At 38.5% G+C, this 26578-nt stretch overlaps 2 protein-coding genes across 41 annotated transcripts in view; one reads left to right on the forward strand and one right to left on the reverse strand.

Annotated features, from left to right (window-relative positions):
• The window catches only part of LOC129397991 (protein eyes shut homolog), a 565331-nt gene that overhangs the window by 439203 nt on the left and 99550 nt on the right, over positions 1 to 26578 (reverse strand). The window lies entirely within an intron of this gene.
• Positions 1 to 26578, forward strand: part of LOC129398007 (probable small intestine urate exporter) — a 49336-nt gene that overhangs the window by 12934 nt on the left and 9824 nt on the right. The window contains exons 2-5 of the mRNA XM_055113846.2: positions 9646 to 9680; positions 18184 to 18310; positions 25238 to 25443; positions 26326 to 26559. Coding sequence (XP_054969821.2) covers positions 18220 to 18310; positions 25238 to 25443; positions 26326 to 26559 — 531 coding nt within the window. The 5' untranslated portion in view covers positions 9646 to 9680; positions 18184 to 18219. The remainder of the gene's footprint in view (positions 1 to 9645; positions 9681 to 18183; positions 18311 to 25237; positions 25444 to 26325; positions 26560 to 26578) is intronic.

Raw genomic sequence — 26578 nt, forward strand, 5'->3', positions numbered from 1 at the left:
GGAAAATTAGGTAATGTTTCAAGGAGTTTATGTGTAATAAAATGGATAAATAAATAAACCACATGCTTTCAGAAAATCATAAATGTGAAAGAAAGCTGTGCTATAGCAGATATATGTACAAAAGTTCATGAGAATTACTGGGTTGAGCATATGGTTCTGACTGGAGGGAGAAGAGAGTGAGAAAAGTTTCCCAAGGAGAAGAATATTTGAGTCAGATCTGGAAAAGGGTGTCACTAAGTTCCATGCAGAGAAAAGGGCAAGGTCCATTCAGGGAGATAGAAGAGAGTCATTGAAGGCACTGAGGTGTGGCCAGCCATGGCTTCTTTGAGTAATAAAGACTAATCTAATATGACTAGAGAACATGGACATAGAGTGGGGAGATATGACTGGATGGCAGCTTAAGGTCAGTTGACACAAACCTTTGTGTGGCATGCTAAGGAGATTGGAAACTCTAATTTAAAAAGTAGACATCCAAGGCTTCTGAGTACAGGAGTGAAATGGTCAGATGTGTGAGTAATCAAGAAACTGGTAGCATCAGTGTGGATGGATTGCAATGGGGAAGTGGTGAAATATGAGGAAACACACCTGTCCAGTTTGCTTGAGACAGAAAGTTGGGATTCTCTTAAGCAGTCACTTAATCTTAATCTCTATAAGCAGTCACAGAGCCAGGGTTGTGCTGGAGCTGGCTCAAATGAATGCAATCTTACTCACAAGGACCAATTATTAAAATTGCAGGAATTTTACAAACTGGTTGTTAAACACCACCATTATTAAAAATTAAATTATATAAAATTACAGTTAAATTAAATTTAGAAAGGTGAAAATATGGTACATTTTACTATTTGCTCTCCATGCTCTTGAGGTTATTTATGTCAATACTATCTGAATTGTAGAAATGCTATTTAATGGTATGCTATTGTGCATCTCTTCCCAACTCTGCATTCAATAATGTGTAGGTAGCTGGAAATCAGCCTGGTGGACATTCCTACACCATGGAAATCAACAACCACTATAAATTAGGACTTTATTATTGATTGTCTAGACTTAAGAAAATCTTGGAGAAAATGTTAATAATGTAGATTAAACTTAAAAGTGTGACATATCTATAGCTATTACATTCTGAATAGCCCGAAATATTAAGGAAATATTATTTCAGTACCCCAAAACTATTATCCAATTCAGCAAGTAGTTGCTCATGCCATTGACATCTGAGCAAAGTTTTGACATACTTTCATTTTCCTTCATTTTTTTTTGAAACCTGAAATAAAAGCACATAACCAACATTTATGTCAGGACTGCACCCATTAGTTAATGTGTAAGTGACTTCTCTGATCAAACAGATAGTAATCAAGCAGTTTGCAGTCTGATTTTGTGACACTATTGTTGGCAATAAAATTCTAAAAATTGATAGAATTTTTACAAGAAATAGTAATTCTTCTGAAGTTATAGGTCTAAACTGAAAATCAAGAAAGCAGTTTAGCTTAAAATTTATTTCTCAAATTATATACAGAAATGTTAGTGGAAGTTTTTACTTTAACTTGTAAGGGGTACCATGGATTTTATTAACATATGTATGTATGGATATAGGTGTGTAAATGTTTTGTGTATGTATATGTGCGTATTCACTTTTCTCTTAGAGCCAGTTGTTAAAAACATACCAGCACATAACTATCTACAAACTATACATTTGAGAGAGGCCTCCAAAGGAAATACGTGTACGGAGGACAATGAGAGAGAAAGGAATACTTTAACATTTACTTGGTCTTTGGTCTGAAATTCACACGTTTCCCAATGTGGGTAAGGCCAGATCATGGCAAGAACACCTTTTCCCTTCACTAAAAAACATAGAGAAAAAGTAAAACTTGCTCAGTCTTTGTGTTACAGACTTCCCTAAGTTGGAGGCCTCTTCTTAGGCTCCAGGTCTTTCTATTTCAGACCTACAGAATAACAAATCATCAAAGTAACCAAAACAGATGATCTGGCCTCTTTCTAGAAGGAACTAATCCATTACTCACAATACTCTGATATTGTGGCTGAAAGGTCTGAGGGACCAAACCCAGGTGGGCATCATCAGGGCATTTATTAGTTGTTTCTTTAGAGCTTCTCCCTTATATGAAAAATTGGTTCTACCATATTTCATCTGTAAAGTTCAGCCAACAGACCCTGATAGGCTTTGTAGAAAAAGTGCCATTGGACAAGATTGCTTCAGAAGTCTTTAAAGATATACTTGGAAGTAAATTCACATATTTGACTTAAAAGACAGAGAGGATCACTCATGAGCAGATTTCGCAATCCTAACGATAAATAGTATTAGCCGTTATCAATCTAGTGAACTTAAATGTTTACTGCAGCTTCAGATAATAAATTCAGCAAAAATGCATCATGTCTTATCTATATTACCTGTCTTATCAAATTAACTGTATGATTCATAAATAGCATATAAATATGGAAAGCATATAAATATGGAAACCATAGTTAATCACAGCTCTTATTTTTAAAACTTAGTTGCTCTGAAAAACCTTTAGTTTTGATGATCCTTCAGCAGCTTATTTTCAGGTGGAGCCTCATGGAGTTCCTCTTCAAAGTGCAAGGATGTCCATGATTCCAGTATAACATTTATAAAGGTAATTAACTAAATAAGTCAATACTGATAAAATATTATATTCCTGACAATAGTTGCTAAAATGCATTAAAAATGCTAGCTATGGGCTCTTTAAAGTTTAAAGCTCTTAATAAACTGGGGGTAATGGGATAAATTATAAAAATTGTTGAATGAATACATCCCAAAAGAAGGAGCAGCATCCTAAGTTCAGTAGTAAGATAGTTTTATTGCCATTAGAATCAGAAACCTCCAAAAAAAATCAAATTCTTATCACCACCCTATGCCTTGTTGTGGAATATTAGACAAGTTATTAAGCATAGAATTTAGCCATGGTCAACTATAAGACAGTATCATACTTTTGGATGACTTAATTGTAGTCCTAGTATAATAGCTAGCTTCTAAGGTGGCACCCTATTATTCCTGCCTCCTGCTATTCCAACCTTGTGTATCCCCTTCTGACCCTGTACCAGGGTTGGCCTGTGCAACCAATGAAAAACAATATGGCAGGATTGATGGTATGCCACTTTAGAGGTTAGGTTATAATATGTAATGCAACTTCTTTCAGTCACAAAGTAGGAAACAGAGCCAAAAAGCTACTGACTGATTCATCAGGGATAGACTGACAATAAAAAACAGTACTTTTGTCACAACTCTTATAAGTTCACAGTATGCTAAAAAGTATCTTTGATTGTAATAACAGGGGCCTCTCAAAGCAGTTCACCAACAATATCACCAACAGAGAAACTCATGATGTTTAAGGCTGCAGAAAGGATGCCAGTATCAAAGTGGATCTACTTTAGCACCTCCTACAGGTAGCAGAGTAATCAACCCAGTGCATTCCTGCAGCAACATTGCCATTCTTCCGGGTTAGGGCATTCAGGGTAAAGAAGCAAAGTGCAATTGTTCTGGCATTCTGACAACAACACAGTTCCTGAGAAAGAAGAATAAATATGTAGATCATGGTAGATCCATGGGGAAATCTTATTTTATGGCTTCCATTTCCACAATGTAAGAGCTAGGCTTAAATGCTGGTTGGACTAGAAACAATGAAAGGAGGCATGTAAACTTGCAGCCTTCAGCTCAACTGTCTGATTGGAGAATATGACTCTAGGATGTCAGTAAATCAGCCAACAAATAACACTACACCTCCAAAGCTGCACAAATTCTTCAAGTATATTTTAGCCAAAAATATTCTTCCAAGAAACCTACTGTTATGGACTGAATGTTTGAGTCTCCCTCAAATTCATATGTTAAAATCCTAACCACCAACGGGATGAGATTAGGAAATGATTAGATCATGAGGCTGGATTCCTCATGAATGAGATTAGTGCCTTTATAAGAAGAGACATGAGAGCATGCTTTCTCTGTTGTTCACCACTAGAGGATACAACTCTTTGGAGTTGGAGAAGACAGCTGTCCACAAATTGGGAAGTGGGCCCTCATCAGATACTGAGTCTGGCAGTATCTTGAACTTCTCAGCCTTCAGAATTGTGAGAAATACATTTCTGTTGTTTAAGCCATCCAGTCTATGGTATTCTGTTATAGCAGCCCAAATTGACTAAGATGCCTAGGATATATTGACATTTGGAAATCTATAATATGGAATTTATAATTCCAAGCCAAAAGATTCAGAAAAGTGAATTCAAAAAACTCAAAATTTGCTAGAAGGGCATATGTGTATATTTGTTACTTATTTTACATGAAAAAACACTTAGTAAAACAAGAATAACATTATTCTTAATACATGGGCCAAATATACCTTAACCTAAACCCCAATGTCTTGTTTCATGATGAAAAATCAGTACTATGTCTATGACAGTCAGGAACACAAAAGGTCTCAGACTGGTGTTACTGAACAGAGGCAAACAAAAAACCTCTCTGGAGAAACAATCTCTCAATTCATGGCAGGGTTAGCTGAGGTGAAACTCATTAAATATGAGCTCACAATCTGAAATTACACAACACACCTGAAACAATCCCATATGAGCAAGAATCAGGAGAACACAAAAAGATTGGACATCCTACTCCAGATCTTGAGATAATAAAACACCATAAGAAATTACAGAAACTAAGAAAATAGATATATAAAACACCAATAAACTATTTATAAAGACTAGAAGAAAAGGGAAAAAATGGGAGGAGTGAAGGGATGGCCTGCCCCTCCACACCTGTGGGTATATCTCGTCAGGTGGGACGAGAGACTGAGAAAAGAAATAAGACACACAGACAAAGTATAGAGAAAGAACAGTGGGCTCAGGAGACTGGCGCTCAGCATACGGAGGACCTGCACCAGCACCGGTCTCTGAGTTTCCTCAGTATTTATTGATTACTGTTTTCACTGTCTCAGCAAGAGGAATGTGGTAGGAGAGCAGGGTGATAGTGGGGAGAAGGTCAGCAAGAAAACATGTGAGCAAAGGAATCTGTGTCACAAATAAGTTCAAGGGAAGGCACTATGCCTGGATGTGCACGTAAGCCAGATTTATGCTTCTCTCCACCCAAACATCTCAGTGGAGTAAAGAATAACAGAGCAGCATTGCTGCCAACATGTCTCGCCTCCCGCCACAGGGCAGTTTTTCTCCTATCTCAGAATTGAACAAATGTACAATTGTGTTTTGTACCGAGACATTCCATTCCCAGGGGCAGGCAGGAGACAGAGGCCTTCCTCTTATCTCAACTGCAAGAGGCCTTCCTCTTTTACTAATCCTCCTCAGCACAGACCCTTCACAGGTGTCAGGCTGGGGGACGGTGAGGTCTTTCTCATCCCACGAGGCCATATTTCAGACTATCACATGGGGAGAAACCTTGAACAATACCCAGCTTTCCAGGCAGAGGTCCCTGCGGCTTTCCGCAGTGCATTGTGCCCCTGGTTTATTGAGAATAGAGAATGGCGATGACTTTTACCAAGCATACTGCCTGTAAACATTTTGTTAACAAGGCACATCCTGCACAGCCCTAGATCCCTTAAACCTTGATTCCATACAACACGTTTTTGTGAGCTCAAGGTTGGGGCAAAGTTACAGATTAACAGCATCTCAGGGCAAAGCAATTGTTCAGGGTACAGGTCAAAATGGAGTTTCTTATGTCTTCCTTTTCTACATAGACACAATAACAGTCTGATCTCTTTTTCTTTTCCCGACAAGGAGACAAAACCTAAAAAAATGAAGTCATTGAAAATAAAACTCAATACAAGTGAGTTTGATATCAAATTAGACACTGCTTACTTCTTGAACTGTATACAGGTAATGGCTTAAACAAATAGATTTTTATTTTTCCCAATTTATAGGCAGTTCAGATCTGGTATACCAGTTCAATAAAGCCAGAGGGACTCAAGTTTTTTTTTTTATTTTTCTACTCGACCCCATGGTAGAATATATTACTGTTCACAGATACTTGCTGCCTTCTTCATACTTCTTGGCTGCATTAATATCCATCTGGATCATGTGACTTACTTTGATCAATTCAATTTAATTAGAAATAACGTTTCCAGCCATAAGTTTCTTCACATATTCTCTCTTTTCTGTGCCATGAGACTGGCTGTAATGTTTCAAATGGAAGCTGCCTATAAGCCTGGTCCCAACATGAGGATGATGTGGATCACAGCTGCTGCTGGCCTGTGCTAGACACGTATCTTGAAGCAGGAAATAAAATTACATTGTATGCCACTAATTAAGGCTTCATCTCTTACCACAGCCTAACTTCTCCTTTCCTAACCAACACAGAAATTAGTGCAAGGCATAGCATAGGGTGTTGCCATAGATTAAAAACAAAATAAAACAAAGCACCGCCTTTTTTGGGGCATTGGCTTCAGGGATGGGATAGGAGCAGAAAAGAAGCTGTTATTAGAGTTTAGAAGGGCAGTAGTACTTAATTTGCATAGGTGAAACATTTAGAAAACTTTAGAAATGAATTTATAGGTAATTTCCCTATTGAGCTTATTATTTTTGGTGAAGTTCTTGGCATAGTTAATGTAAATCGTGTGATTTACTATTGACTATATTTCACAAAGTATAATAAAACAAGACATAATCTCAAAAAGTAATTAGCTGGTTTGAAAATCAGAATGAAGGAAATTGAGAGAAACTAAAAACTGTAGACTTACTGAGTTGAAAGACACTATTTCTCAACTCCCAACAGTTAAAGATAAAACTGAGAAATGATTTAAGTAAGAAAGTCCTTTTAAAGCTTGGTCTTGTGCAAGTATCAAATCAAGGTGGTAACCATTCATAAAAATAATGAAGCAAAGGTTATGGCTTTTCTATTGAAGCCTGGTAGGCTCAAAGTAACCCATGTCAGAGAGAGAGAGAGAGAGAGAGAGAGAGAGAGAAAGGAGGGAAGGATAAGCACTTGTATAGGAAACTGGTTATGATTTTGAGTGACATAATACCACAGAACTACCAACCTGGATAAAGGAGACTGTGACTTATCAAGGGTTATGTCACTTGTGTGTGTGGGGGGGGGAGGGGAGTGTCCTATTTAAAGAAAATTTTTTTTGTCAGCAATGGGCCTAGCATTCTGCCCAGTCTGCAAGGACTATTCAAATATGGTCAAAGGAGATATTGGAAAAGGAAGGACTGGCCAGAGCATGGAGCCAAGACCTGTGAAAAATAATATCCTAGGGGAATTACTCATGGCATGCACAGCCACAGATTAATTAGGGACTATCACATATGGGGAGATAGGAGGAAGACTGAAATAGCTACCCACATGATCTCAGATTTCTCTGAACTACAAACTCCTGTGCAATTCTGTCTGCAATTATCTTTTCTGTGTCCTAGCATGACACATTGGGTGTGCATGGGTGTGTAGGGGAAGCAGACACCTTGTCTCGTTAGTTCATGAGTTTCTGGAGCAAGACAAGTCATATTCAACCTGACGAGATAATATCATAAAATTGTCAACATCAGCCCTGAAGCTATAATTAAATGAGACTTTGACTTGGCTTTTCATAGGAAGGGATTAAATATATTTTGTGTGCAGAAAGGATAGTTAACTAACTAAATAATTTTGAATTGAAGCTTGGACAGTGATAGCTTATATGACTGTTCAAAAATTTTCCCTGGCTCTGCCCTGGAAAGAATTGTATTTCTCTATTTTGGTTCTATTGGGCTTGGCCATCTGACTTGCTTTGCCCAGTGAAATTTGAGTGGAAGTGACACCCAGGCAAAACCTGTAAGAGCAAGCACTTGGCTCACCATAATTTCTCTTTTACTTCTGCCATGAGACCATCCATATTCCAAATAAAGCCTGATTTGTCAAACTGGGCCCCTAAGTGAGGAAAACATGGTGAGAAGCTGTAGCCAAGACACAATGGTCATGAATTGTGAACAGCACATAAAACATTGTTATTATAAGCAACTGAGATTTTTGGGTCATCTGTTATCCCAGTGTAACTTAGCTTATCCTGACTGATAGAGCCATCATCAGTTTATTGGCTTTCATCTTGCTGTTGTCTCATGAGCATCAGGTACTTGCCACACCTCAAGACCTGATATCCACTGTTATGGCAGAAGGAAAAAGAAAAAAGAAAAAAAAAGATGAGACACAGGCCTACTTCTTTTTATGCATCAATGGCCAGAAATGTGTAGGCCCCATTTGTTTCAAGGAAGCCACAGAAATGAAGTTTTTGTTTCTATATGCCTTATAGTAGATACAAGCTAGGGCACAGAAATTTGGAAATGTGGTTTTGCTTAACCAATTAATAATGCTGGCCACAGAAACTCATCTACTGCTTCTTCTCCCCACAGAGCATGTGCTGTATATTTGCTATAATACAAACACGCGACGCTTAACCATAGGAATACATTCTGAGAAATGTGCTGTGCGGCAGTTTTGTTGTGTGGATACCATAGAGTGCAGTTACACAAACCTAGATGGTAGAGCTTGCTATACACCTAGGTTATGTGGTCTAGCCCATTGCTCCTAGGCTACAAACCTGTACCACATGTTACTATACTGAATATTGCAGGCAATTAAAACAGTGATATCTGAGAATCTGAACATATCTAAACATAGAAAAGGTACAGTAAAAAGATAAAAAATGGTACGTCTAGGAGACTTATCATAAATGGAGCTTGTGGGACTGGAAGTTACTCTGGGTGAGGCAGTGAGTGAATGTGAAGGCCCAGGACATGCCTGTACACTGCTGTAGACTTTGTAAACACTGTGCACTTAAGCTACACTAAGTTTATAAAAAAATTTTATTTCTTCAATAATAAATTCTAGCTTACTATTTCATTTTGACTTTATAAACTTTTAAATGTTTTTAAACTTTTTGACTCTTGTAATCACAGCTTAAAACACAAACATATTGTACTGCTGTACAAAAATATTTTCTTTAGGCAAGGCGCGGTGGCTCACGCCTGTAATCCCAGCACTTTGTGAGGCCGAGGCGGGCGGATCACGAGGTCAGGAGATCGAGACCATCCTGGCTAACATGGTGAAACCAAGTCTCTACTAAAAATACAAAAAATTAGCTGGGCGTGGTGGCAGGCGCCTGTAGTCCCAGCTACTCGGGAGGCTGAGGCAGGAGAATGGCATGAACCCGGGAGACAGAGCTTGCAGTGAGCCGAGATCACGCCACTGCAGTCCAGCCTGGGCAACAGTCTGAGAGTCCGTTTAAAAAAAAAAACAACAAAAAAAAAACCCAAACATTTTCTTTATACCCTTATTCTATAAGCTTTGATCTATTTTTAATTTTTAAAAATTAAAAAAGATGTATTAAAACTAAGACACAAATATGCAAGTTAGCCTAGGCTGACACAAAATCAAGACCATATTAGAGGCTTCTTGGAAAATCTATTTTCAAGTGTTTTACTTTTCTAACAACATTGGTAAAACACTTGGTAATCATCTTGGGGAATTGGGCATCACTGACAGGAGGAACTGCAAGTGTAAAGGCCTTGAACTTCATGGACGAGGCAGAACTGGTTGGAATTTAGTGAGGGAAGAACAGCAGGGCAGAGGTCAGTAAGGCTGGTGTGTCCAAGGTGATGTAAGGTGTTGGAGCACCTTCAGGAAGGTGAATTTGCTCTCTTTTCTCCTAGGTTCTCTGGGAAGGCTTTGGAAGACTTTTATACCAGTAAGTAACATGATCATATGTACATTTCCAACATTCTGCCTGCTATGTGGGGTGGATTAAAAGAGAGAGAATGGAAACAGTGGGGCCAGGTAAATAATCATTTTATTTACCCTGGTGATAGATGATTGTGATAGGAATGGAGAAAATAAAAAATAATGGAAAGAGATGAAGGTGGAACTGATAGAACATACTGTTGGAATTAATGTTGATGGAAAGTATAGAATGAAGGCTGACTTTTTTTGGCAAGATTAACAGGGAAATGGTAATGCCATTAACCAAGATGGGGGATCCTGGGCCAGGAGTAGGGTTGGAGGGAGATTCAGTTCTGCTTGCAGTCATAAGACTGAGATACCTAATGGGTACTCAAGGAGAGATGGATGAAGTTGAAGTCGAAGCTCAGAGAAGAGGTCAGAATTGGGTGTGAAAGGAAAGGGGACTGGCTGAGATCTCCTTGGGAGCGAGTTTAGATAGGGAGGAAGTTCAAGGACAGAGTCTTAGGCATATCAACATTAGAAACCAGAGAAAAGATAAGGATTCAGCAAAACGTATTGACAAGGAACAACCAATGAGACACGAGGAAAATCAGATCTGAATGAATTAAATGAAATAAGGCATCAAGAAGGAACGAGTGGTGGAATCTGTCAAGCACTGACAGATGGGGCCTGGGATGTGACCACTGGATTTGCTGGCAGAGAGGCTGGTGATGGCTTTGCTAAGGGCTGTCTTGTTGCTGATGGATTCATGAGAAAACTAGAGGTAGGGAACCAGAATGCAAATATGTATGAGTCTTCTGAAATGTTTTGCCATAAAAGGGAGGAGAATCACAGAGTTAATTTTCATGGAAAACTCAATGGCCTTTGTGCAAAAAATTACAATCAGAAAACCATAAAAATCACTCAAGTCGACCAAAATGTATTAAGTCTCTCCTCTTTGGAAAGCTCAGTTCTATTAAACAGCAGGATGGTGGAAAAGGGACTCAAAAGGGGCAAAATATACCCCATCTCCATGAAGATTATAATAACTCTGAGAGACCCCAGAAGGGGACAGTGCTGTCAGTGAAACATGTGGGGTGTCAGGATCCTTATAAGAAGGGACATTGATTCTGATTAAGGATGAGGGAAGACATAGGTGACCTCAGCTGGGCTTGAAGCATGAGGAAGATTTAATGAGCTTGATTTGCTTATCAATCAAACAATAAAATGTAAAGTTAAAAATTAAACCACTGAGCCAATAAAATTCTCCAAGCTGGTAACATAAGGGCTAAAGGTTTTGGGTAATTATTTACCTCCCAGAATTAGACAATTGCAAAGAGCTTAGAAAATTTATTTGAAAGGAATGAGGATCCTGCACTCTTCCTCCCTCAGGTTAGTTAGCTTTCAAACTTTTACCCTTAATATTCTGCTTTTGAGATGATGGGAATGGGTCTGTTTCCGTTAGAGAGCAGCTTAATTTGCTGTTTAGGGGCAGAGATTGTGGGAGTGGAGAAGAGAATGCCTGTGTCCTGAGATAATTCTGGTAAGTGAGAAGGGATGTTGCATTAAGAGCCCTGGAACTACAGGGAATTAATTCAAGAGAATGAAATTTTCTAAAAGTATAGCTGAACAGAGACAGACAGACAGACACACACACACACATACACACACACACACACACACACAGAGGAAGAAAGAGAGAGGAAGAGACAGAGAGAAACTAAATGATATATTTGGATTGTTTTTGTGAAATACATTAATTTTTTTAAGCAGTGATCAAATCCACAGTGAGACAATAAATGCCAATACTGAATTCTCAGAGAGGAAGATTTTCATCATGCCTAAAAAATTAATGAAAACCAAATGGTTCTGGTTTGGTTCCAGCGAATTTATGGGAAAGCAAAATAAATGAAATCTAATATGGCTTTGGGAAGTAGTTAATGATGAAGAGTTTAGGGCAGAGGACTTTATTTGCAAACTGTGAATAAGAGCCATGGGCTGTTTCTCATAAGGAGGAAAAATGTTCAGTGCTGAGACCACATAAGATGACATTTGAGCTGTTAATAGCTCTGCACAGCACCTTAAGGAAAAGTCTCATTCTACAGTGAACTGATAACTAGCAGAGGAACAGGGTGCATATGAATCCAAAAAGAACAGACACAAGCAGTCTTGGCAAGAAAAACTGATGAGAAATTGATATAAGAATGGCTGGCTCCATTTCTTTGCTGTTTTTTTCCTCATTTACCTGGTTTCAAAATAAATAGATAAGGCTGATGACTCACACATTTATATTTCTACAAAGGCCCTTCTGTTCTTAGCTATGGACTCACAGACACAAAACTTACCTGTCAATCTTCCCTTCTGGGTCTAACAGGAGTCTAAACCCCAAGTGTCCAAAATAAAGTTCTTGCTTTTCCTCTGGAACCTGCTGCCCTCCCTGCTCATTTCGCCAACTTCTTTGAGTGCAACACTATTCACTCATTTGCTCAAGCCGTAAGTCTAGAAGTCTCTGATGAGTCTTCCCTTTCTCTCATTCCCATATACACCTCATTAGCAAGTCTTAGTGGCATATCTCCAAAACAGGTCCTGAATGTGGTCTTTTTCACCACAGCTAGCCTAGCCCATCCACCATCAACACTTGTGCAGGTGAAGAAACAACTTCTTGTTCAGTCTCTTGGTTCTCAATCTTGTCCTTTACAGCCCATGTGCCACACAGTGGTCATAGTAGATCCAGTCCCCTTACCAGGCCTATAGGACCCAAAATGGTCTGGCCATTTTGGGAGATCGAGACCATCCTGCCCACCCCTTTGATCTCATCTCCTACCATTAACCTCCTCATTCACTCTGCATCGCCATGTTGGACTACCTTCTGCCTAGAAAAACGTGACAAACTTGCTGGTTCCTCTGCCTGGAATTGTTCTTGCTCAGCGCTGTCTCCTTCTCAGTGTTCCCGTTTCAGCTCAAATATAACCATTTCACACAACCACACTAGGTAAGTGGTTAGACTAGGCAGAGTGCTTGCCCTCCTCTCCTGATGCTAATGACCTAGTTGCTGTCAATGCTACTCTTGTTTTTTTCATACCATGTGGCATTCTTACTTCTTTCTTTTCATATGTGCCCCTCCTGGGATGTAACTTTCTCGCAGGTGTACTGTCCGTGCCTGCATCACGCTGTCCCCACAACAGCGCTGTCCTCCCTTCACCCTCGGCTGTCTGTTCCCACTGCTCTCATTAACGCCAGCAAAACCATGATCGCCCGTTACTGAAAAAACTGGCAATTGATTTCTGGTTATAATAAGTAAAAGGAGAGGGCAATTTAATGAGAACTAAGTTCTTCAGTCATGCAGGAGATGGAGCTATGAAAGCACAACATTGCATTCATTGATTCAATAAATGTTTACTGAATCAATGAATGAACTTGCGGCCAGTGAACTCTTAGACATTGGAACACTCGAAGAGTCTGTGTGGGTATAGCTTGTGGAAAAAAATGTTGCCCTGAAAGCTGTGTCTTTAGTTCTTGTAACTGATATGATTTTTTCAATTCAACTAATTGCCCTGAGGTGTGAAAATTAATGATAAGCAAATTATTTTTCCAGCAGACTATTCAGTCCCCTCATTTTACCAAGTTTCTTTTCAGAATTACCAGAACCATTCCATTTGCCAATGAGTATTTGTTTGGATTTCAATTCAATTTTGAGTGTGTTTTCGAATTCCAGTGCAGACTAGAGGGTTCCATGGTCTAACATCTGTGGTTTTGAATGACATCATTGAGGCAACTTCTCTGTCAGTTGCTTACTTACCAGCTTTAGTGGTACGTTACATAACATTTCCACTTATCTTTAAACACAATAGCACCAAAGGATCAGGTCTATTTTCTTTTATATTAATAAGAATAGTCCTTCACAGAGAGCACATGGAAAATGATTTCATTTCACCAGCACCTACTGCTTATCCCTGTACATTTTATTCCTTTACATCTGCTTGGTGCTGTAACTTTATATCTGCTTGGTGCTGTAACTTCTCTGATCATTGTCAGTAGTAATAGATTTATTGCTTATTTGTAGTCTTCAAATAATCTCATTTTTTAATTAATAGGTCCAGTCCAGTGAAAACCAGAAAATTCCAAACTTGATCTAAAAGTATACCTTCTTTCCCCTGCCCCCCAACCCGCTGCTCCAGTTTGGGCCTGGGGAGGGAAGGGATCATTTGGTTGGTTTCTTGATCCCTTTCTCTGTCAGCAACTCCTCTCACCCCTCTTGCTAGCTGTGGCTTCTGATCTTTCCAGGGCTGGTGGGTAGGGAGTTAGAAGCAAGAAGCAGGAAGTGTCTTTCTTAGCTGGAGCTCTTGTGACCTGGCATTGGTGGTCTCTGGGTTGGATGAATGTTCAATGCTGAATCCTTTATTGTACCCCACTGGGGGCATCCACCAGTCCTCCCATGTCAGGGGTGATATGTGTTCACTAACTCAGCAGTTAGGGTTCCTTTCTCAGGTGTTGGGCATCAGGCAGTCCGCCCTGTCTTTTGGGGTCGTGTGGCTTCTCCAGACAGTTGTCATTTAAGAGATTGTAAACTGGATTTTTCCTGAGTCATCCGTATCTGGTTCACAAGGGACCTGCTGGTCTCCACCTGTGCATCTTCACCTCTGCTGCCGTGGGACGTATCACAGCCTCCAGTGTGGTGTAGACCTTTGCTGTGCTCTGCAGACTCAGACCAAGAGTCACCACCTCATGCCCTTAGATTCTGAGGCATGTGTCACTCACCTTTACGCACACACATGCACACACACATAGGGGACATATGTCAAGCTCCCTGAATGACCCCCTTGCAGGCAGCTCCTATAATTTGACTTGAAGTGACGGGGCAGTGCCCTCCTCCTTTCTTTCCTGGAGTGAGAGTGAATACCTGACAGAGAATACCAGCAACTGTCTCTAAAAACATTCTCACCTTTTTCATCTCAGCCTACCTGTGTCCCTGAAATTTATTTTTAATTACAGTAATAATTCAAATTACATTATTGTTGTAGCACATGTAAACACCAAAGACAAAGTTCAACGCCTGCATGGCCGTTCCTACCCTCCCCATTCCTTTGCAGAGAGAGTTTCTATTTCTTCCTGGTTTAATCTAGGAGGGTTTTATATTTCCAGGAATTTATCCATCTCCTCTACATTTTCTAGTTTACACACGTAAAGGTGTTTATAGTAGTCTTGAATGATATTTTGTATTTCTCTGGTATCAATTGTAATATCTCCCGTTTTGTTTCAAATTGAGCTTATTTGGATCTTCTCTCTTTTTTCCTTGGTTAATGTCTCTGATGGTCTGGCAATTTTATTTATCTTTTCAAAGAACCAGCTTTTTGTTTCATTTATCTTTTGTATTTTTTGTTTGTTTGTTTCAATTTCCACTTAGTTTTGCTCTGATCTTGGTTATTTCTTTTCTTCTGCTGGGTTTGGGTTTGGTTTGTTCTTGTTTCTCTAGTTCCTTGAGGTGTAAACTTAGATTGTCTATTTGTGCTCTTTCAGACTTTTTGATGTAGGCATTTAATGGTATGAACTTTCCTCTTAGCACCGCTTTTGCTGTATCCCAGAGGTTTTGATAGGTTATGTCACGGTTGTCGTTCAGTTCAAAGAATTTTTAAATTTTCACCTTGATTTCATTGTTGAGCCAATGATCATTTAGGAGCAGCTTATTTAATTTCCATGTATTTGCACAGCTTTGAGAGTTCCTTTTGGAGTTGATTTCCAATTTTATTCCACTGTGGTCTGAGGGAGTACTTGATATAATTTCGATTTCCTTAAATTTGTTGAGACTTGTTTTGTGGCCTATCATATGGTCTGTCTTGGAGAATGTTCCATGTGCTGATGAATAGAATGTATATTCTGCAGTTGTTGGGTAGAGTGTTCTGTAAATATCTGTTAAGTCTATTTGTTCTAGGGTATAGTTTAAGTCCATTGTTTCTTTGCTGACTTTCTGTCTTGATGACCTGTCTAGTGCTGTCTGTGGAGTACTGAAGTCCCCCACTATTATTATGTTGCTGTCTATCTCATTTCTTAGGTCTAGTAGTAATTGTTTTATAAACTTAAGAGCTCCAGTGTTAGGTGCATATATATTTAGGATTGTGATATTTTCCTGTAGTCCTTTTGTTGTTATATAATGTCTCTCTTCATCTTTTTCAACTGCTGTTGCTTATAAGTTTGTTTTGTCTGATATAAGAATAGCTACTCCTCACTCCAGCCTGGGCGGCAGAGTGAGACTCCATCTCAAAAAACAAAACACAAACAAACAAAAAAAGAATAGCTACTCCTGCTCCCTTTTGGTGTCCATTTGCATGGAATATCTAGTCCCACCTCTTTACCTTAAGTTTATGTGAATCCTTAGATGTTAGGTGAGTCTCTTGAAGACTATAGATACTTGGTTGTTTACCTGTCTTTTAAATCTTTATATGCTTTTATATATGTATCCAATTCTTTGATAGCTGTATAGTAGTTCAGAAAATATCTGCATTTAACTATGCAAATATTAAATAATCATTAGTTAGCTCCTGACTTTTTGCTTTTACAAATATTGCTTTAAGGAATGTCCTGAAACATATTATTCTGTGTGGCTGTGCTTATTAGTCTCTGGTACACACCATGAAGCAGCAATACAAGTGGGAGGATGCAGCTTGACTCCCTCAAACAATAGCTCATTTCCCCACATTTTTGCCTAAGCTTGGTGATCATAGTCTTTTAAAATGTTTATGAAAACTGATAGGTAAGAAATAATAGGATCTGGTTCTTTTAATATCCATGTCCTTGATAGCGAAGTGAAGCACATTTTCCCATGTTTGTTCTTAATCTATATTCATATATTATTCCAATAGTTTCCTACTTTTTACCAATTTATTGTATTTTATTTTTTTTTTAGCTTGAAGAAGTTGAACAAATGCTACTCCATATCTGATAGAATGCTGTAATTAATTTATCCCCTTCTATAAGTGATCTTTTATGGTATCTATTATTATAAATAAGTTTTGTTCTTTTTGTGTCCTGCAGTATCCTTAAAGATGTTTAGGTGTAAATTTCATTTCATTTCTCTAGCTTGAGACTCATTTTGATTCCTGAATCTGAGAAATCTTGTGGTTTCATCTCTTCTGAAAAATTCCTATTCGTTATTTCCTAAAGAATTGCCTTTTCTCAGTTCTCTTTATTTTGTCCTCCTAGAAGTCCTATTCGACATACATTGGACCTTTTCACTCCATTTTCCAGGTTCTTAACTTTGCTGTCATCCTTCATCATCTCACTGAGCTTTATTCTGTACAATTTACATAGCTCATTACCGTTGATTTTGCTAATTCTTTCATTAGCTATGTCTAGTCACTTAGTTTCAAATTTTAATGCCTAATTTTTTTTGTATTTCAAGTAGTATCTTTCCTAAATCTGCCTATTCTTTTTGGTATCTTTTTATGTTCTAGGGTCCCTATTTTATTTCTTCAATTATTTAAAGCATACTTACATAATGTCTTTGTCAGTTTATTCTATTTTTGGAAGTTCTCAGTAGTTTAATTTTGCTACACATTGAATCTGAAAACTTGTTTTGGATGGATCACTTCTTTGAGTGTTTATAATTTTTTATTTTGAGCTCATAATATATAGAGCTTCATCTGCAGTAATTCTGTGTAATCTGTTTTGAGTGAATCAGACTGGGCTTGGTTCTTTGGTCAGTTTTTTAGCTGGAGATGAGTTCTCAGACAATGAAGACAGTATGAATTCCAACCCTCAATTCTCCATAACCTAGATATGAACTTTCGCAATTTTCAGGTGAAGTACTTTATTTTCAAACCATAACTCAGGACAAAGAGGGTTGTCACTGTTATTGTTGAAAGGGGAAGAGCCTCTGTAACCAAGTTTTGAACCCCTGTGAGGCATCTGACTCTATATTAGAATCTCCCTTATAATCGCCTCCCTGGCATGGGCCTAAGGCTTCATCCTTCATCCCCACAGGCACTTAGATCTCAGGCCCCCACATCACTGAAATTGATGCCTCTGTGACACAATCTCATGGTCACTGAAGTTAGCACAGACATCTAACTCGGTGGAGATATCTCTTACTGTCTTTGCAGCTACGTAAAAGGGTGTTTGCTATATTTTATGTAATATGTATAGGTGTTTATAATAGTTTTTCAGGTAATTTAATCCACTGGAATCTCCTAGATGAAATTTCAAATAAGGTTGTCAAGTTTTCATGTCCATTTGATACTAGTATCAATTTAGAGACATGGGAACACAGAACTAGAAAGGATGTTACAATTTATGAAGGCAATCCAGGCCAGATTTCTCACTTGCGAGATATAAATACTAAGACCCAGGGTAAACTGCGACCTTTCAAAGACCAACCAATTGATTAGTGATAGAGCCAGGATGACAAGTTAGTTTTCATAAACCCTAATCTACCACTTTTCTTATACAGCAACATTTGCTCCTAGTTCTTAGAAAGAATTGGGGTAATATCATATAAGATTCTCCCTGTATTTGCTTTTGTATTCTTTTTATTTCAGTAAGTAAATGCCAGTCCCTAGGAAGAGAGAACCAAAATGTCTACCGGACCAGATGTCAAGGCTACAGTGGGGGACATTTCCAGTGATGGCAATTTAAACGTGGCTCAAGAGGAATGCTCCAGGAAAGGTAAAATCATGCACAGTAATCTGGTAGTAAATAAAACTAGGATCTGTGGCACTGTAACTTGTGGTACTAAATAAAACTAGGATCTGTGGCATCTTTTGTTGATACACATCATTTTCCTTGCTACCACCAATTGCCAATAATTCTATATGGTTATACATTGTTATTGATAATTATTTCATTTCTCATAAGAAACTTTGAAGGTATATAAGACAGGCAGGTATCATGACATTATTTAGAGATGAAGGAAAAAAATCAGAACAGGTTCTAAGTAGGAAATATAGAAACCAACCTTGGCTTGTCTGATTCTAAGTCCAAGACATGTCCTATTAGATCTCTCTGCTCATGCTAAATCCAGACCTGACCCTGAACCCCAAAATGGGCTTTTCGCTTCTACCATGTCATAGAAGTCACCTTTCTCCCTTTCTCTTATCTATATTACAACATCATGCTTTTTATAATATGCATTAAGGGAAACTGTAGAACATCTTATTTTACCCTAAATGCTTAATGAGTTATAACTATGTTATCCATTAATTCTTTTAAGGATATAGTCATTTCATAAGATAATGACTTCAAAAGGCAAAACCCTAACCAAGATGGAATGCTTTGTAATACTCAACATTTTAGCCAGTTTGTCTGTTAAGAATTATGCATATCTTCAAGAAAAGAGATTTCTCCTAATCTCAACCATCACAGAAGAAATCAGGAAATGTGCATGTTAGTACTCATCCTACAACTAGTCACCATTTGACCCAGAATGAATACTATTCCAGTAGTCTCGGCTGAAGGTCTCATCTGTTTCTAAGGATTTCAGAGTCTACTAGACTATACCATTGGCCAAATTCTTTTATCCTATCATTCTGTCTCTCCCTCAAAATTAATAATACGAAGAACTTATGTGTAAAATTTTACCAAGGTGCAGTATGGCATACTGGGTAAAAGCACAGGTCAGAAATCAGAATGCTTGAGTTTCCAATCCTGATTTTGCCATTTATGAGCTTATTATTACCACTCACATAGTGTCCCTTCCTCAGCCCACCTTTGGGCAGTCATTGGAAAGTTCATTTATAATTTGTCTAAAGTGGAACTTCTATGGTCTTTCTGGTTCCTTCTATAGTCTCCTACAACATCTGGCCTACCATGCCACCCAGTCCTCTGGTGACTACTCCAGGCTATAACTATATCAGACAACAACTTTGTAACCCACTTTACCCTGGCCTGTTGTTTCAAACAGCATCATGCTACTAACACTCATCCTGTTTTGGTAGTCTCATCCTACCTAATAAAGCAGAACCCCAGCTACTCCTCCAAGCCTTACCAAGTTATTTTGTTGTGTATCCAAGTATTTCTCACAAATGCTTAGGAATAAACCTTGCAGAGTGCTTTGTCAGTTGGTGTCCAACATCAGTTTTATTCTCATCTCCTTCTCTGGCTCATGCTTACTGGACATGGCTGGATCTTCTGTATTAGACTCCCAGGGCACTGCTGGGGCTTTCTCTGGGTACCAGTACCCCCATCTCCAAAGGCCACTCATATCTTTGCTGTGTTTCTAAGGCACTCAGTGAGCTGAATCCAGGTGTTCCATGGGATGTGGAGAAATGCCCCCTCCCCCATTATCTGGTCACCTGCTTATGCAAAGTAACTGTTCCAATAACCCAGAAACCTTGAGTGAAAAAAGCTGGGCCTTCAGGTTCTGCCTGAAGATCAGTAGTTTTTCTCTATCAGTCTCAGTTAGGGATTTCTGGGGCCAGGCTGTAGACAGACATCACTTTGACCTTCTGATCCCCTTTTCCCCCAGAAGTCCATGAGCTTCTTTCTGTATCAGTCAGGGTTATATCACAAAATCAAAAGCAAATCTAGGTATTTCTGAGAAGAAAGAAGATTAATATAGGGGACTGGAAGATTCCACAGACGTTGGAAGGCTAGGGAAGCAAAAGTCAGGTTGGTTACTTTCAGAAAATCCAGGACATGACACTGCCAATGATCCCAGCCATGTGCATCACAAAGTGGGTATTTTTCAGGAAGACACCCTAAAGTCATAGGCAGAAATCCCATGTCTAACATGACTGATCCTCACTTATCCACCTGCAGCTGCCTCCAGAGCACAGTGGTTTCTCATTGAGTTCGGCCTGCCACCTTGGGCCAGAATGCCCTCATTTGTGGAATCTGAATGGAATCCTGAGGATTGTAGCTTCCAGATATTTGTCCCTCTGTTACTGTGGAGACTAGAGAAGGGTGGGAAAGGCACTGAGAACAATATCAGGGACGGTATCCTTTCTCCATATCAAATGCCTGCAGGAAAGATATACTGCCCCCCACCATGGGGAAGAATGCCATCTGAAGGACAATTTACAACAACATCCCCTTCTGAAAGCCATGGAAATGAATAAAACAAGCACAACACTTTGAGAAAGTACTTCCATCTAGATTGAAACTAAGGAATTATTCCTACCACACACTACAAACTCTAAATCTTGCAGACAGATTTAATACAATTTGGAAGAAATTGAGAGAGGAGCCAAGAGCTCATAAAACTCCCATCCTTGAGGCATGGTGCAGTGTTATAGGAATAACAAAGAGGATGCTGTGGAGCTTCAGCTTGTGCTCCTCAGCTTGGAGTGGCAGTGTCCAGAAGCTGGGCAGACCACAGACCCCATGAGCCCCTCAAGGGTCTGCAGTGCTGGGATGTGCTGGGTGAAGCGTGCATGGGTCCACATCCTGCAGCTTTCCCCTCACACTTCACTGGCCTTTCTGATCTGCAATTTAGCATCAGGAGCCAGTGCTACAAAGCAGAGGAAAATATGAGTAACTGCAGAAATCAACTTGGAAATTTGGAAGGCTTTCTCTCAAATTATACAATGTTATTGCAGAATTAAAATGGTACAGTAGTTAGCTTCCCTTGAATTGGTGAAAGAATTCCCTACCTCCTCCTCCCCACCCCTGCCACCAGCCCACCCACATACACCACCACATCACAGCTGGGCCTCAAACCAGCATGGGTGGCCCTGTGCAGGGGTTTCAAAATGTGAGAACAAAGTCACACACAACTGGCTTTTATGGTCCAAGGCTGTAGGGGTGGACTACAAGGAACCTACGTAAATATGTTTGCACAAAGGAAAGAATAAGATAAGGCATATGTTAGATAAAAAAAGAAATTGACAGGTACACTTATGAAAGATAACAGTTCATTATATAGCTGTCACATAATGAGTGCATGCCCTGTGTTAGACACTGTTCTAAGCAGTCTTTATGTATTAATTCATTGAATTCTCACAACAATCCTTCAGGAAAAGTGCTACTAGCATCATCCCCATTTTGTAGGAGCCTGCTCAGGCACAGAGGGATGAAGTAACACATCTTAATCATCCAGGCACAAAGAGGTAGCAGCTGGATTTAAACCAGCTGTTGTTAGCTTTTACATCACACTGCTGTGCTTACGTTATTACGGGGAAATTGAGGAATATTTTCATCTTCAATTTCTTAAAGTTCTCAATAATGACAATAACAATAATAATAAAACATAGAGTGTAGGAAGTAAATCAACAGAAGAATATGGAAGAAGTCCCAATATAGATGAGAAAGGAAACTAAGGAGGAAAAAAATGTCACTGCAGAGTTAAAATGGAATTAGTAGCAGCAAGGAGAAGGTAGATTTGAGAAAGGGAAGAAAACAAAGATTGTGTAATAAAAAATGAAAACTAGTTAATTAAACATCCAATTCACTGAGCCTACAACTTCAAGGAAATTACATAGAAAAATGAAATAGACAACTTATAGAAAATAATGTGAACTCAAATCATGAAAAAATTGGATTAAAAATACATACAAGAGCTGGTTCTTTGATAAAAATGATGCTATTCAAGGCAATAAAACAATCCACTACTCAGATTAATCAGGCAGAGAGATTAAATACAAGCAATTATGAGAAAATAGGAGACAGAAGCATTGAAAATGTATAATATGCTAATTATAGGGAAAGTACATAAGTAAATGATTTTCTAGGAATTATAATTTATAATTATAAAAACTTTAATTACATAATCATAATTAACTTATTAAAATTTAATATTTAAAATATAATTTAATTATAATTTTCTAGAAATTATTATTTCTAAGAATTACACATTTTTATGTTTCTAATTTATAAATATGAATAAAGAAAAAATTATACATGTCAAAAAACAACTAAGTGAAGAAAATTGTCAAAAAGTTATTCCTTTTAAAACAAACACAGAAACAAACAAATATATTCTAGTAGTTTCACTAGAAAAATTATATGAGATTTTTAAGGAGAGGAAAATGCCTATTTATCCTGTGCAGAAGAGTTCCAAATAGTTCATATAGCACTCTACCTTCTGAAGATGGAGCTTAGCTCCTTGCTCCTTAAGTGTGACTGGTGCTTGTGACTTCTTCCAGAGTACATTTGTACATATTAATTCATACAAAAAATTAAAAGGAGAAAAAGAAAAAAGAGAGTAATTTTACAGTGGAGCAACCTGACAAACACTACCTCAAGCCAGGGCACCAAGATCAACTCAACAGTAAGAAGTCTTGTTGACAGTGTGTGGCCTTAATATGATGTGATGAGAATGAGTTTACCTCCATGGCCTTCCTCTCAAAAACACATAATCCCAGTCTAATCATGAGAAAAATATCAGACAAATTTCAATTAAGGGATGCCCCACAAAACACCTGACTGGTGCGTTTCAAAACTATCAAGGTCTTTAGACATTTTAGACTACAAAGTATTTAGAATACATTTTAGAAACAAGGTAAGTCTGAGAAAGTGTCATACCAAAGAAGAGCCCAAGGAGACATGACAACTAAGTGTAATGTGGCTCCCTATATGGGATTCTGGAACAGAAAAAGGACATTAGTTAAAAACTAAGAGATCTGAATAAACTGTGGACTTTAGTAGTTAATAATATATCACTGCAGGTTTATTAATTGCAACAAATGCACCATAAGATGTTAATAACAGGAAATTTTGTGTGAGATATAGAGGAACTCAACAATTCTATATATCTAAAACTGTCCTAAAATTAAAAGTTTATTAAGAAAAATGGCTATGTACCTAAAACATTTCAGATCACAGATTGAGATGGAAGCTTATAACTTTTAAAAAAGAACAAAGCTAGTATAGCAAAAAATAACACATACATATGTACATAAACAACATTTTAAGCTCAACTATATATACTAGATAAAATTCCAGCTAAAATGCTAGCAAAATACATCATGTTTTTAAATTTTGTAATAGCCTATTAAGAATAAGAAGAGATCATCCCAATAATACGAAGGTGGTAGGCTATTATAATTATAATAAACTTACATAAACTTATTCAGTTGTTATCACAGTGCCTTGAGGTAGACTCTATTATTAATCTCATTTTTCAGGCAAAATTTGGGGGCCACAGAGAGCTCAGTACCTTGCCCCAGAATACACAGCTATAAGTAGACCACACAAGCTGGAATTGGAATGCAGGTGTCTGATTCTAGGATTAAAATACATTTTATAAAACTTATGTATCCCCATAAAAATATTTAAAAGTAGGAACAGAGTAGTTTAATATAATTAAAGGACATGTCACACCAACAACTAGCAGCATACCTAGTGGTGTAATGTGAGAAGCATTCTCAGTAAATGCAAATATAGGTGAGGTGCCCATTCTTACCATTCCTGCTTTGTCCATTTTTTTGAAAATGCTGGTGAATTAAATTACCCAGGAGAATGAAATATGTGTTGCAAACGGTAAACATAATCAACTATATTTTTCATTATTTGTCCATAATTTGTCTTTCTTTATTGAATCAAAACTCAGTGGGGGAAAAGCTGATGAATATGATAGGAAAAAGAACAGTTACACAACAATAAAAAGTAATTTACAAAATTTGTGAAGGCCTTAACTGAAGATAACTATAAAATTCTACCTCGGACTGAGTAAAAGACCAATACTGGTACATGGGTAGGTATCTCTTCTTGACTAGAAGACAATCCTACAAATGTGGCAATCCTTCTTAATTTAATCTGTCATATCAATATGACTGATCAAAATTCCAATGTAGATTTTCATGGGTGGTGCATTGGCTGGGTTGGGGATGGGGAACTAAATGCTCTCAGAGTTGAACCAAAGGTAAGAGCTAGAACTTAGCAAGAGCATTACTACACAAAATGAAACCATGCTGTCCATTCCAAGAGCATTTGCTCCCTTTCAGGAACCAAGAAAATGGGATCTTCATACCTTGTGATCATACATTACCTCTGGGATTTCTCTACAGGGATAGTGGATGAATTCTTCCCACTGTTGTCAAACTAATGTATATGGACTCAACCACAGGGATATCCCCAGAGCTCCTATGGAACACTAGCAAATTTTGTGTAAGCATAGATTATAGTATTAAGATGAAGTTTAAATACTTCTATGATCTAACCATAGCCTATCTTTCAAGTTTCATCTCTCCCCAGCCCCAGACAAGCTAATCTTCCATGTTTCCTGGTTATAAATGGCACTTCCAGCTATCCCAGCTGCCCAAGCAGGGAACTTGGGAGTCATCTCCAGCAGTTTCCTCTCTCTCACTGTCCATACCCAATCGGTCACTGCTCCCAGCCAATTCTTTCTCTAAATCCATTTCTTCCCATTCCTATTCTAATCTTCTCATCCCAGAGCCCTGCCTAAAAAGCTCTCCCCTAATGCTTGTTCTGACCAACTCCACACATTCCTCAAGTCTCTGAGAAATGCTTCTGAGGGAGCCACCTCCCCCATTACCTCCCAGGGGGACAAAATTCCACTACACACCTACAGAGGAATGTCTGCTCTCCCTATATTTCTGCATCTCAGACAGATACCAATCTTCTCCTTCTTCCAGACTTAGGGAGAGTGGGAGAAAAGCATTCTGATTGTGATTTTTCATGCCCTTTTCCTCTCAGGTTTTTGTTCAGTCCGACATGGGCTGGCCCTCATCTTGCAGCTCTGTAATTTTTCAATTTACACCCAACAAATGAACTTGAGCATTGCCATCCCAGCTATGGTGAACAACACAGCCCCACCTAGCCAGCCCAATGCCTCCACAGAACGGCCCTCCACTGACTCCCAGGGCTACTGGAATGAAACTCTAAAAGAATTTAAAGCAATGGTAAGTTTAATGAGACTCTGGACTCTTTCTTTGACTCAAATAATTTGACTTAAAGAGTTATAAAAGAGTGAGATTCATTTAACCACTAAGTATTTACTGAACATGTACTATGTGCCAGGAATGGCACAAGTACCTAAGTATCAGGCCGAGCATGGTGGCTCACACCTTTAGTCCCAGCACTTTGGGAGGCTGAGGCATCTTTACTAAAAATATGAAAATCAGCCAGGCATGGTCATAGGCACCTGTAATCCCAGCTACTCTGGAGGCTGAGACAGAAGAATCTCTTGAACTGGGGAGGCAGAAGTTGCAGTGAGCGGAGATCGTGCCACTGCACTCTGGTCTGGGTGACAGAGTGAGATTCTGTCTTAAAAAGAAAAAAAAAAAAAAAGAAAGAAAGAAAAGAAAGGAATAAAGAACATAATAAGTATCTAAGGGGATTGCATCCCTACTTAGTGTCTATGAGTGTAACCAGGGACTAAGTTAGAATAAATGAAACATTTTACTATTTAGTGGACATAAATTCTTCCCCTACAATGATGAAAGTCACTACAAAATATGTTTCACAGATTTGTCTGCTTTTTCTTCCTTCCACGTATTTTTTTTTTTTTACTACCTTGCTTATGATGCTTTCTTCTTTATAGCCTTTGTTTCTTTACGAACTCTCTTATATTTTAATTTTTGGTTAATTGTGTCAGGGTGAGCGGAAAGAGTATATTGGGCATATATTTAGGGTTTTTAAATACATGATACTGGTATATTGGAGGAACTGGAGAAATGTAAAAAGAAAGATAACTGCCAATTAATTTTTGCCTCTCAAGTCCTCACAATGAAAACTGTCAATCCTTCAACTAAAGACAAACAGTAACTCTCTTTGTCATCTAGGCCCCTGCATATGACTGGAGTCCTGAAATCCAAGGAATCATCCTCAGCTCCCTCAACTATGGCTCATTCTTGGCTCCAATCCCCAGTGGCTATGTGGCTGGAATATTTGGAGCCAAGTATGTGGTTGGTGCTGGCTTGTTTATTTCCTCATTCCTGACCCTCTTCATTCCACTGGCAGCTAATGCGGGAGTGGCCTTGCTCATTGTCCTCCGGATTGTACAAGGCATAGCCCAGGTACCAAGATGTTTTCCAG

Source organism: Pan paniscus, chromosome 5, assembly GCF_029289425.2.
Source record: "Pan paniscus chromosome 5, NHGRI_mPanPan1-v2.0_pri, whole genome shotgun sequence".
Taxonomy (NCBI): Eukaryota; Metazoa; Chordata; class Mammalia; order Primates; family Hominidae; genus Pan; species Pan paniscus.